This window comes from Malaclemys terrapin, chromosome 7 (genome assembly GCF_027887155.1).
Source record: "Malaclemys terrapin pileata isolate rMalTer1 chromosome 7, rMalTer1.hap1, whole genome shotgun sequence".
NCBI lineage: Eukaryota > Metazoa > Chordata > Testudines > Emydidae > Malaclemys > Malaclemys terrapin.
This window is the reverse complement of record NC_071511.1, coordinates 116709417-116722167: the sequence shown is the minus strand read 5'-3', so window position 1 is coordinate 116722167 and position 12751 is coordinate 116709417. Positions and strand designations below refer to the sequence as shown.

Here is a 12751-nt window from a genome sequence, read left to right as displayed (position 1 = left end):
TGGGCATCCCCCCAAAAGGTGTTACCAATGAAATTCTCTCCTCCCTCCTCTTACTCCTATGTAGTGTAGATAAGGCAGTTGGCTGACGTGTTGGTGTTTTTATCACACCTTGCTGTAGGACTGATTCAAGCCTTCAATTAATTCCTCCGGGAAATGTTATCCGTATCTGAAGGGGTCCCCTCTCTGAGGGTTTTCAGCATCTGCTGGAGGAAAAGAGGAGGAATGTAGCAAAGCTTTCTGGTGGTTGAAAGGAAAGTCCTCTGAAGACCTGGGGTTGGGGTCGACCACATAACATGTGACACCACATGCCATGGCATAAGGAAGAAAGCAGTGAGAGCTCTAGAACAGCTAGTCTGTGATTTTTGCCACCTGTTGCTAAACACCAATTAGCCTCTGCCTGGAATACTAGAGTTCATTTTCGGAGGAGCTTATGCCTCGTGGGTGTATAGAAATCTCTAGGTAGGGAACGTTTGGAGACTGGTAAATTACAAAATGCAAGAGGTCATTCCAGCCTTGCTGACTTGTTCAGCATTCTGACTGCCTGCATTCTAAGCAGGCCTGCCGACGGGGGTAGGGGGGCAAAGTGGGCAATCGCCCAAAGGCCTGGGCGATTTAAAAGGGGCTGGGGCCCCTGGCCCTTTTAAATCACCCACGCAGATCGCAGGGCTCCTAGGCGCACATGACTGCGCCGGGCCCCACGGGCCGGTGCAATTGGCCAGCACAGTCGGTCCCGAAAGTGACAGATTCGTCACTTCCACCCCGGGCCCCACCCCCCTTTAGGGACTGCCCTGGCCGGCCGGAATTGCTGTCGGTGGGCCTGATTCTAAGCACCAGAGCTAAAAAGTTCAGCAGGTGATTTGCTTTAATTTTTTTCTTCTTAGATTTCAAGCAGACAACATGCAAGTGTCCCTTGGAAAGCAAGACCTGGAGAGGACAGAGTACCATGAACAAAAATTTGATGTGGAGAAGATAATTCGACATGGACATTACAAAGAATGGAACGATATTCCATTCAATGATATCGGTAAGCTCCCACAGTGTTGCAACATGTGTGGCAAACTCTTTGACGAGGCATTGTTTGTTGGATGGACCTTTTCACTGATGAAAACTGAGGTGTGGTTTCTATGGGCTGCACCTCTCTATGGGACTGATCCTGCTGTCACTGAAATCAACGGCAAGACTCCTGCTGACTTCAATAGTGCAAGGACAGGTTCTAGAAAAGATGAAGCCAGTGTGTGATTATGTACAGTGTAGACATTCTAGATTTTCAGGATGGTTACATAAACAAGTAGGTACATAGTAGAAGAGGGCAGCATCCAGTAACCGGTACAAATAGTAGATTTCGGGCATTTACACAGGGCACATGTGTACATTGTAGACTGATAAAGATGAAAGGGGATTAAAATTAATCAAGGTATTCTTTGTTACCCTGTATACAGCTTTGCTTAAGCTGAAGCCAGTTGATGGCCATTGTGCTCTAGAAACGAAATACGTAAAAACAGTGTGTTTGCCCAATGCTCCATTTCCTGATGGGACTGAATGCTACATCTCAGGATGGGGAGTTACTGAAACAGGTAAGGTATTTGATGGTTAGTTGATCTCAGTTATATCCATGTTAGCATAGAGTAACTCTCTCAGCAGAGTTGCTCTGCAATTCCCTGGATCAGAATCTAGACCCTCGTATCTAAAATTCAGATTAAGCAAAGAAATTTAACCAAAAACTAAGCATGTATTAACCTGTCTAGGTAAAATAAGTATTGACTTGAACCTTTATCCAGTATCCAAACCTTTCTGGGAAATCTGAAAAAATTCCGTTAACCTTTTTCTTTGCCACCTGACACAGCGCTTCTTGGCTTCATTCAGAGCCAAAATAGAAGCACCAAGGTACCGTGAATGAGGCGATGCTTTACTTACAGTATTTCCAGACAGGATCAGGCCCTGGAACTCTTGCAAGTTTTCCATACCTATTAAGCTTTTGATAAGCAGCTCCTGGATTTGTTTGATGCTTCTACAAATCAAACATCCAAATCATTTCAAGTTCAAGCAATTCTACCCAAAACTTTACTGCAGCCAGTAACTCTGAGTGGGAATTATGCTTTTTTTAAAAAAGATAATGGCAATTTTCTGGAAAATGTATTTTCTCATAGTCTGATTGATATGTTGCTGTAAAGTAACAGAAGGACAATGTTTTAGGTGTCTTAGGGTAGGTCTACACCCAGCCGCTAGTTCGGCGGCTGGCAATCGAAGTTCTGGGTTCGACTTATTGCGTCCTGTCTGGATGCGATAAGTCGAACCAGGAAGTGCTCGCTGTCGACTGCGGTACTCCAGCTAGATGAGAGGAGTACCGCGGAGTCGACGGGGGAGCCTGCCTGCCGCATGTGGACCGAGGTAAGTTCGAACTAAGGTACTTCGAACTTCAGCTACGTTATTCACGTAGCTGAAGTTGCATACCTTAGTTCGATTTGGGGGTTTAGTGTAGACCAAGCCTTAGTACTTTGCAACTGATATGACACATAGGGCCAAATTCTACCTGTTGATGTAACTCCCATTGAAGTCAACAATAGCAAAGCATGCCCATTTGTTCAGAATGCGCCAATAGAATGTAATGGATTACTGAGATGGTGAAATGTTTCCTGTAACTCTGAAGTAAGACCAAACTTATAAACCACATAAAGTACCCTTTAGTAGCTTCAGATGTGGTGCTTTGAATCAGTGGCTATATCACCTTTTGAGGATATGTTATGTCTTTAGAGTCCCATTATCTCCTTTAAATATTGTATGATTTTTACCTTGTTTGTCTTTCTCATTATTTTGGGTGTTGAAAAATATATAGTGGCTTGATTTTCAGAAGTGCTGAGCACCTACAAATCCGATTGAAGTCAATGGAGGCTGCAGGTGATCAGCACCTTTGAAAATCAGGCCATTGAATGCCACTAGCAAATGTGTAGATGCAATGACCAAATCCTGTAGACCTTCCTCTGCCTCTAGTCAGGCAAATCTCCCAATGACATCAATGTTCTGAGTGAAGTTCCCAGGCACGGGCTCTAACTAAATTTGTATAATTTCAGACAGACTCCCTCTTACCCCATCCAAATTACAAACAAACGCATAGATTAAAAACATAACATGAAGTGGGGAAGGGGAAGGTGACTTTCCGCATTTTCCTGGCACACATCTTGTAGGTGAAGGATCTCGTCAGCTGTTAGATGCCAGAGTAAAGCTGATCTCCAAGACGCAGTGCAATGCACGGTGCGCATATGATAACAGACTGGATGAAAGCATGCTTTGTGCAGGAAATCTGCAGGCACCAGGAGTTGATACTTGTCAGGTCGGTTGCTTTTTCTGTATTTGAACATTAATTTCTCTCTTTAAAAAAAAAATCACATAAATAGTCAGGTTGTGCAGCATAATGGCTCTGGCAGGGTACTATATATGTATCTGTTTCTCCTATCAACACATTAAAACAGCCTTCTTCTTTCTTCAGTGTGATTTGAGAGACACATTCCTAGAACTAATGTCATCACTATCAGTGACAAAGAAGGTTTAGAGGTTCCATTGGAAAAATTCAAAAGTTCAAATGCTTACCCAGAACTCTTCTTAATGCAGATACCTTCTAATCTTTTTCTCTCTCTCTCAAATCTATCAGATTCTTCTTTGTCATGAGCACCAGCCCCCCAACTTGATCTTCCTCATTAGAGCTCATATTCATGGGGGAAGTCAGGATTGATTTACTCTGTTACTCTGGTGTAAATCTGAAGCCACTCCAGGGTTGAACTATTGTAACACAGCAAAACCTGGCTCAGTATGCCTTTGGGGTTTTTCCGTAAAACCTTTAAATGAAATAACAAAACTAAAAACTCCCTTTTACAGATGTTTTGATACACAAGCTAAATCTGCCTGTATAGTTATGAATCAAGGTTATGACCAGAATGCCAAGTGACTTCCATTCATGACTCTGGAAATGTCATGTGAACTTGTGAGATTTCCGCCAGTTTGAGCCAAAACTTCACAAGAACAGTTTGAGTTTTCACTGTCATTTTACCAGAATCCAGAGAAGTGTCCTAAACCTAATCAGGATCTAACCACCACCTCCTTAGCACATCTGTATAAAAAAAATCATTCAAAACCTCAAAAGCTGGTGCTTGAGAGAGAAATGTTGTTGTTGGGCAACATTTTGCTTTATTTTAGGATGCAAAGAATGGCTCTTTTTTTTTTCTTCTCAGGGAGATTCTGGAGGTCCTCTAACCTGTGCACAAAATGGTTCCTATTATGTCTATGGAATTGTGAGCTGGGGCGAACAGTGTGGCATAAAAGATAAACCAGGAGTTTATACACAAGTGACAAGATTCCTCAATTGGATTAAATCAAAAATTCAGCGGGAGTCCGGTTCACGCGAGTAAGCGACACTTTCTGGAAAGGCAAATGGTAAACCTGAGAAATTTAATTTTCTTTATCCCTCCTCCAACATTATTGATGGCACTGTGACCATGACAACATATCCAAGATGGTGGTGGCTATAGAGAAAATAGCAATAGCTGCTGCTTCAGACCTCATGCATCAACACAAATTTCAATCTCCGGTGAACAGTACCAATGTACGTATGTAATATTTAGCTGAAAACTGAAACTCCCACAGATTCTTTTAATGTCTTTTAGTGACTTAAAAGGGCCTGATCCAAAGTCCGCTGAAGTCTTTTGGTGGATCAAATATAAGGAACGAGAGCTGCTCTGCTTTGCCCAAAATCAATTGGACAGTCATTTTCTTACTTTCTTCTGAGATTTTTGTCTTGTAAAACACTTATGCATGTGAACAGCTTTGCACCGCTAAGTATTCCCATTGACGTCACTGGTACTATGCACATGCATAAAGTCACTCACATACATGTGTTTGCAGGCTCAGGGCCCAATTTATGTATCTCCGGCTGTCAGCAATTGGATGTAAAATATTTCTATAATGTAAATCTAAATTATTTCAAAATAATTTCGAAAATGTTAATGATTTTTTCTGTTTTTTTCCACTTTTCTTCTTTGTATCTGATGATAGCTGAATTATTTACTAAACCTAGATTATAATCTCTTAATTGTTAGACATAGAACTGGAATTTCTTTTTACAGATAGAATTGCGTATTTTTGTTCAGTTATTCTGCAGTCTTTAAGGAAAATTTGCAAAATATGGGATTGACGTTAATTCTGAGATGGAAGGATGCCCACTGGTTTATGTGAAGGGTTGGTCTGCAAAGTGTAACAATGTCTCTCTCACTTGGGTATTTTTGGCTTTTTATGGTTGATTATAAACCAGTGGTTCTCAAACTTTTGTATTGGTGACCCCTTTCACATAGCAAGCCTCTGTGTGTGACCCCCGCCCCTTATAAATTTAAAACACTTTAACACCATTGTAAATGCTGGAGGCTGACAGCTAGTGACCCCCCCCCCCATGTAATAACTTCGTGACCCCCTGATGAGGGGTCCCAACCCCCAGTTTGAGAACCCCTGTTTTAAACCTCATGCCATTGGGATGGTCTATAAACAGCCCCATAATCCATCACAAGCTATTCCCATTGCAATAATTTTGAACCATCCTCTTCAGCAGAAGCCTCAGGTACTAATTGTGATCTCTGTCAATCAGGGATCACTCCTCTGAAGTCCCTTAAAGAATATGACCGAATTAATCAATGCTAATTTAGCTTCCATCAGCCCTTGCCTTGTGCATATTCACCCGCCAAGAGATTTTTAAAGCCTTATCTTGTGTCCTTTAATGTCAAGGTGCCAATAAATCAGGAACCAATTCTAAAATATCTAAAGGCATCATTTATGGAAACAACTGCATTTGATTTATTCAATACAAATGATTTTACATTCTACAAATCAGGGCTTATTAATCTTTAGTACAAAGCTGAGCCGGCCAGTCATCTAGTACTAATTTCATTGACAGCCATAAATAAATACCATACTTTGTATTACATACACTTATAAATCACTTGTCTATAAGTATCCACACAAAAATATAAAGATCAATATTAAATTGCAGGGTCTGTGTGGTTGTTATTTTTTAAAAGAAACGGAAATAGACCAAAACAGTTCTTAGATGCCATCTACTGTGCTCCTTAGTCAGGAAAGCAACAGGACAAGCTGAAAAAGCGAAACGTTTTCATGTAAGCTTCAGTGCTGCCTCATCTTTCTATTCATTTCTTAAACAGCTGCATTTTCCTCCGCTTGACTTGCAGAATTTCTGAAGCATCAGGGTTGACGCTGACCTGCTGGGATCCTCCTGCCTCTGCCCCCTCCTGCAAAACCAAACCAACTAAGTTGTGGGGAAGAGCCAACATAAAAGGAGTGTTTTATTATCGAGTCACAGCTGAATTTAAAAAAAATCCACCTGGCATAAAAATGAGCAAAATAAGGATTAATACTGCCCTTAGGCCAAACTCCTGCCCTTAGCTATGTGAAAAATAGCTAACATGGTTGTGTAGCTGAGGGCAGAATTTTGCTACTGGGTCCCCATTTCTAATTTACACCCTAAATAAGGAGCAAGCAGTCGAGAGCGATGAGGAGGTGTCTCTGTGTGGGACTCAAGCAGTCATTCTATGCAAGCTGTCTTATTCAAGTAATAGACTTCTAATTATTCCCCCCTCATCACTTTGCAGATGGGGAGTATACGATGTGTGTCTTATATTTCTCTTGGGCTGGTCTTGTTGCGAAAGATAAACTTTAAAAGAAACAACAAATGAAAATGGAATGCTGCCATTTCATTGGAGCATAATATTTAACAGTATCCAGGACACTACCAGGGTCATATGCTCCTCTGCCATGCAGCGGTGTGAAGAAAGTAACAAATTAGGGGCCAAATCTGAGAATGGGGAGACAGGAAATGCTGAAGAATCTCCACCCTCCCACTCCATGCATTAGGGGCTTTAATCTGCTGCTCCCTCTAGAACTGCAGAGCGCTGCATGTTCCCCCCACATCCAGGTGGATCTTGAAACAGAAATCATCCTGCAGTTACTGCCATAACACTGCTGCAAGCCCACCTAAAGGGGCTTTCAACATAGCTGTCAGAGGGGATTCAATGGCAGAATAGTTCCTAAAGGCATCTTGCTGAAATTAGGGAAAGGGAAGACCAGGGGAGCCATGCAGGGACTCTGAGCCCCCTGCTCTCCAGGAGTACCAAGATCCCTGTGGACCGAAAGCCATTCATAGGACAAAACCCTCTGTGCATTCCACAGGGGAGCCAAATCCCGTTCACCCTATGGAGTTTCCTAGTTTCCTGCCCTGAAGGCAGACCCTTCCTGGAGAGTGACCTGTGCTCTCCTCCCTAGAGGAGATGCCTCTAGATTAGGGTTGAGGCACAGTGGTAGGGTTGTGTGGGGAAAGCATGAATGGACACTGCCCTTGTTCTGTGCTTAAATAACAGGGAGACCGCAGTCTCTAGGGCCTCCATCTGGTCACTTTCACAAGCGCTCAATGGGATGACTGCTCAGATCCTGTCTAGGGGACTGTGTTGTGTCAGCGGTTTTGTGAGAAGTGCGGTTTATTCCACTTACCACTCCTTGTTCATATTGGCCATAAGTACCCTGAGGTGCCATTCCCTGAGCAGATGCCAGTTCCGCAGCTCTTCTTGCCATTTCCACTTTATAAGAGCCTGGGGGAGTCCAGCCAATGCCTCTGATCCAGTTCAAGTCAGACTTGTATTTGACCTGGAAAAATGCAATAGACACCATTGGGTATTATCGGGTGTGGCTCTAGTTAGACCACACACATTAAAGGTTAGACCCGACCAGGGCCGGCTCCAGGCACCAGCTGAGCAAGCTGGTGCTTGGGGCGGCAGATTGTTCGAGGCGGCATTCTGCCCAATCCTAGGGCGGCACGGCCGCTTTTTTTTTTTTTGTTGTTCCGCTCCGGCCGCCCCTGTAGGGGGCGGCGGCGCGGAGAACCAGAGCGCCCTGCAGGGCAGTCCTCTTCCTTCCCTCCCCGCCAACCAGAGTGGAGCTCTCGCGGCAGGAGGCGGCGCAGCGGGAGGGGCCACGTGGCAGCGCCCCTGCTGTAGCCCAGGCCGCCCCCTTCTCTCTCTCTCCCGCCCACTCCCTTCCCCTCCCATCCCCCCAGGCGGTCCCCCTGTACCCGCGCTCCGGCCGCGCCGCAGGTTTTTTTTTTTTTGCTTTGCCGTTCTGGCCGCCCCGTTTATTTTTGTTTTTTTTTTGCTTGGGGTGGCCAAAAAGCCAGAGCCGGCCCTGGACACGACACACACCAGGTCCTACAGGATCAAGAATCAAACAACTATTTATTCTTAGAAAGCGGATGCTCCTTTTTCTTTCTTACAATAAGATTTTTGTAATAATCAAGACTAGTAAGCAGGGAGGGGTCTACCAGGATCACCAAGAGTAGCTGATAGCACCTGGAGTGAGTGCTGCAAACATAGCCTGTAGTGCACATATACTTACATCACTCTGGAGTTTGTAGACCTGTTTTGCATGCTTCAGATTCAGCTGTTCGGGATCACAAGTGTACTGGGGCAGGGGCTGTTTGTAGTTGACATTGCTGATTAGCTGCTGGCTCTTCTTAGCATGGATGAATCTGGGCTGATTCATGTGACTCGTGAACTGTGTCCTGTTTTGGGCAAACTCCTTCTTGTATTGGTTGTCGCTCTGGAGTTTTCCCACCCTGATGAAGTGCCTCATTCTGGGATCGTCATTCACATTACGGAATCCGATCTGTTGGCCTTTATCCCTCAGGAAGGCCTCTCTGTACCTGAACTGCGGGGTGTTGGAAAAGGAAATCTCATTTGCACATCATACAACTGCCTTATGAATTGAATTCCCACCCCGCCCATCAATAGCTCTCTCTTCAGCAGGCACAGGGTCCCCTCTGTGCACTTAAACCAAGAGAAGTCTGAGCCACGTGTGTCTATATTTTTTTGTAAAAAAAGCCATTATTTATAGTACAACTATGTAACCACAGTAGAATAAACTCATTGGTAATTGTTAAAGAAACAGGAAAAATGTGTGAAGCCACCACCCCAGCCAATGTAGGACCATTTCTTGGAGAGCTGTCTACTTTTTTCCTTGAGCTGGCTAGTCCGTTTATAAATGACTCAAGCAACGCAGCTTCTGTTACTGCAATTTCTTCGCCTGTGTGTTCACAGGGGGGCCCAACGTCTTTTGCGTTCACACTCAATCTAATAAGTGGCCTAGGTAAGCCCACTATTTTGACTAATCAAAATCTTGTACCCAATTTACAATACTATATCATCAGAAACCTACCCCATGACTAGGTCCTTTAAAAATACTCCTGTCACGTACTGTATATTATTAAATGGCATTCCTAGAGGAAAACTTCGAACTTAATTCTGCACAAACATCTGGTTTGACTACATAACCACCTCACCCAAACTGGCTCCCAAGGCCCACTTTTTATGTCAGGGTTTAATGGCTTTGCAGGGGTGTATTTTGTAAACTGAACACTTCTTACATCACTGGCAATTTCTCTTGAAGCTTTAGCGGTCTGGAATGGGATGGCCTCCAACCTAAAATCATAGCCAGCTGCCCTGGTCTGTTCCCAGGCTGTTTTATACATTTTCTGTGTTAAAAAGAAGAGGAGAAAACAGTCAGTTTATTAAATCTATTTTTGTGGCTGCAGTAATAAATGTTTTATTCTAAAGGATTCATTGTCCTGATGAATTTGGACAGCAATCTCCAAAGATTTGGGATCAGAGTCTATAGCACTTCAGTTTCTTTCCTATTGAACATAATGATGAAATCTCTCATGTCTAAATACAACCATCAGGCTTTCTTTTTACCTTTTCACATGGATTGGTTTTGATTTTATTGAGTTTCTATTAGCGACTTTGATGCATCAGGCACATCAATATTGCATCGATATTGCCCTTATTCTGTCTTTTGATGCATCCACTTGTAGTGCCTTGGGTTTTGTGTCTTCAGAATTTCAGTACCAGAGTTTCAGTAACCAGTCATTTCAAGCTTTTCTAATGTGCTCTGTTTCAGTCCCATGTTACATGTGGTTTCATTAACTCATCTGGAATAACATCTGCCCGTAACATATTGGATATGACTTTGAGGCTGTGAAATGCATTCTCAAAGTGAAAGTGCTCTAGTTCTGGTTCTTTTCCAAGTAGTGGTATTTATACAATAGCTTTCAGAGTGGATAGGATGCAGTGTCAAATCCTATGTGCTGGCTACATAAACTGCTGTATCTGATTCTTTTTAAGTCTCAGCGGACACTTCTATTTTTTCCCTTTCTCATTTTATTCACCTGCACCCTTTGAGGCTGCAGTCTAGTTTTTCTGATGTATGTTTTACACCTGAGCACGTCACCAATATACATTTCAAGTTCTAAAATACATTAACCTATTTCTTATGTTTTGCAAGTGAAGGTGGTGGTTGTGCAAGACAGCAGACTGAGCCAGCGGACGTTCTGAACAGTTACAGGATGGGAGGCGGCAGTGCAAGGTCCACTAATGTGCCCTAGTCATGGTTCAGTCTCCAGACCCAATCTGCCCCTTGCTTCTCTGCTGAGAATTCCAACCAGGAAGTGGAAACTGGGACAGTTGTTTTTCAGGTGCGGACACCTACGATTGGACTGAGGCCACGCGGTAGCCTGCAGATGGCATGCAACTTTTGGTCATTATTAGCGTGGGCTTTATAACACGATCTGCTGCAATGTGAAGCCAAAGATCCTTAGTCTCTCCCCAACAATGACATTTGCCCAGATTTTGAACTTGTACCCACAATGCCCCTTTACATTTAGTAACTGCTGGGTGCAGGCTGTATGCTACATCACTGTCATTTCCTGTCTGGCTTTTTTTTTTATGTAATCTCTCAAAGCTTTTGCGTTGCCACTGTGAGTCTTAATACTATTACATGGGTCCTTTGATCTGGAACCCCAGGAGTCATTTTCTTTATCACAGTGTGCAGAGTTTTGTCCTCATCCTCACACATTACATCCATTTGATTCATAGTTATCTCCACAGCTTTAAAATATCAATTTTTTTTGTGTACTGTAAGGTCATTCTCCCTCCACAGCCTTCCATGTGCAGCACATGGTCCAATTCTGTAAATACCACAAACAATTTGATGTTTAATGAAAGGCTACAAAGATCTCCATGTCCTCACCGCTCCTCTGGTAATGCTAGTTCAAAATGTTGGTATCTTGAGAAGAAACATTACATGCAGATCTGACAATTATGAGATTTGTCAAGTTGTGGCAAAACGGCTTTAGCTGCGTGAGCAGCAGATCGTCTTTACTCTTTTCCTCAGACATGAGTGAGGAGGTTTGTAAACTAACAAATTTTCCTCCCCGTATTACAAAGGATAACAAGAAATGTATTTTTTAGGCCTCGCTTGTACCTCCATAACTGGCCTTTCAGCCAGATTAAGGCTTCAAACTATACAATAAAATCTTACATGTATATAGCACCCTTCACCCAAAGCACATTGTGAACTAATGTAGATCCAAGGATCTCTCTGCCCATCACTGAAATGTAGCCCCCAAGAGACCAGCTGTTTAACAGCACATGGCATCACAAGAAGTTAGGGACAGAAATACTGTCTGGGCCTGCACTGTGGAGACAGAATCTGTTAACCCAACTCTGCTTGGCTGACACAGCTGCACACACACAGGTGACTAGTGTGCTAAAAGGATCAGTTCAGGCCAAAAGGTGCCCCCCCGCCATGCACACAAATTACATATCCCGGAACAGAGACTATTTTCCCAAAGGTGATTGAGTGGGTCTTAATTTGCCCAATAATCACAACTGGATTGAAAGATAGAAATTCCTGATAGCTTTCCACTCTACCAGATAGAATTGCTTCTCAAAGGAGAAGAGGAGAGTTTTATTTCTCTGGTCAATAAAACTATACAGCCTTCCAATCCCATCTGGACTCAGGTATGTCTCTGTTGTCCTCTGGCTTTTTCATTTTCAGTCAGGCTCACCAAAGGGCACCTTAACTTCTGTATCTAGAGGAAAACTTCCTAAAGCCTGTTTTCCTTAATTAAGCAGTCCAGTGTATTACAAAGTCTACCGCCTGAAATGAAATGATCTGTCACTTACATCACTGATATGAAGTGCATTCAGGCGGGCTCTGACAAAATCTGGGTGGTCAGGAGGCAGGGTGTATCTGTGCATTGCATCAGAGTCTCCAGATCTGTACAGCCTCTGTGAAATCAAAAAGTATTCAGCGTGACGACTCTGGTGCTGGCAGCAGCGTTGAGGAAAACCAATTGATGCATGACAATATAACAAAAGGTTTAAGGTCTATTACAGTAAAAGGAAACATACATCACTGCACTGGATGTAGCTATGCTTCGCGTGGATCAGGTCTGGAGAGTCAACCACTGTGGTGAACTTCATACTCCCTGGCTTCTGACGATACTTTGCCTGCAAGTGAAAAAAACAAGAGGCTTCTATTAAATAGTGATCAATGAGAATTTTGCATATGTGACAACAGGAACAAAATGAAAAAAAAAAAAAAAAACCACTATCCTCAACCATGCTGTTAAAAACAAAGTGTTTTTCCTTTAGTGCCAACCCTTATTTTAATGCTGGCAAATGTGGTTCCAATGTGCCACTGCAGTGTGCACAAATAAAAGTTTCTTTTCTTTTTGCAAACAGGAGTTTGCTCTAACAAATTCACTTCTTATATACGGATCTCATAAACTCTAGTTAGGAATGGTACACAGTTTCTGCAGTAATAAATGATGCTGATTAGGCTAAATCACCCTCCTGTCAATGTTATGCGC

General features: G+C 43.1%; 2 protein-coding genes across 7 annotated transcripts in view; one reads left to right on the top strand and one right to left on the bottom strand.

The window, feature by feature from the left end:
- Nucleotides 1-12751, top strand: part of HABP2 (hyaluronan binding protein 2) — a 53172-nt gene that overhangs the window by 35294 nt on the left and 5127 nt on the right. The window contains exons 10-14 of one of the 4 annotated variants that reach the window (XM_054033982.1): nucleotides 882-1024; nucleotides 1440-1574; nucleotides 3183-3328; nucleotides 4224-4425; nucleotides 10386-11434. In XM_054033982.1, coding sequence (XP_053889957.1) covers nucleotides 882-1024; nucleotides 1440-1574; nucleotides 3183-3328; nucleotides 4224-4400 — 601 coding nt within the window. In that variant the 3' untranslated portion in view covers nucleotides 4401-4425; nucleotides 10386-11434. Of the gene's footprint in view, nucleotides 1-881; nucleotides 1025-1439; nucleotides 1575-3182; nucleotides 3329-4223; nucleotides 6028-10380; nucleotides 11435-12751 lie in introns of those variants that run through there. The other 3 variants (XM_054033983.1, XM_054033984.1, XM_054033981.1) reach the window with 3 other exon arrangements.
- Nucleotides 5794-12751, bottom strand: part of NRAP (nebulin related anchoring protein) — a 62996-nt gene continuing 56038 nt past the window's right edge. For all 3 annotated transcript variants that reach the window (XM_054033978.1, XM_054033980.1, XM_054033979.1), the window contains 6 exons: nucleotides 12291-12389; nucleotides 12063-12167; nucleotides 9464-9571; nucleotides 8437-8748; nucleotides 7540-7692; nucleotides 5794-6284 (listed from right to left, as the gene is read on the bottom strand). In XM_054033978.1, coding sequence (XP_053889953.1) covers nucleotides 6183-6284; nucleotides 7540-7692; nucleotides 8437-8748; nucleotides 9464-9571; nucleotides 12063-12167; nucleotides 12291-12389 — 879 coding nt within the window. In that variant the 3' untranslated portion in view covers nucleotides 5794-6182. The remainder of the gene's footprint in view (nucleotides 6285-7539; nucleotides 7693-8436; nucleotides 8749-9463; nucleotides 9572-12062; nucleotides 12168-12290; nucleotides 12390-12751) is intronic.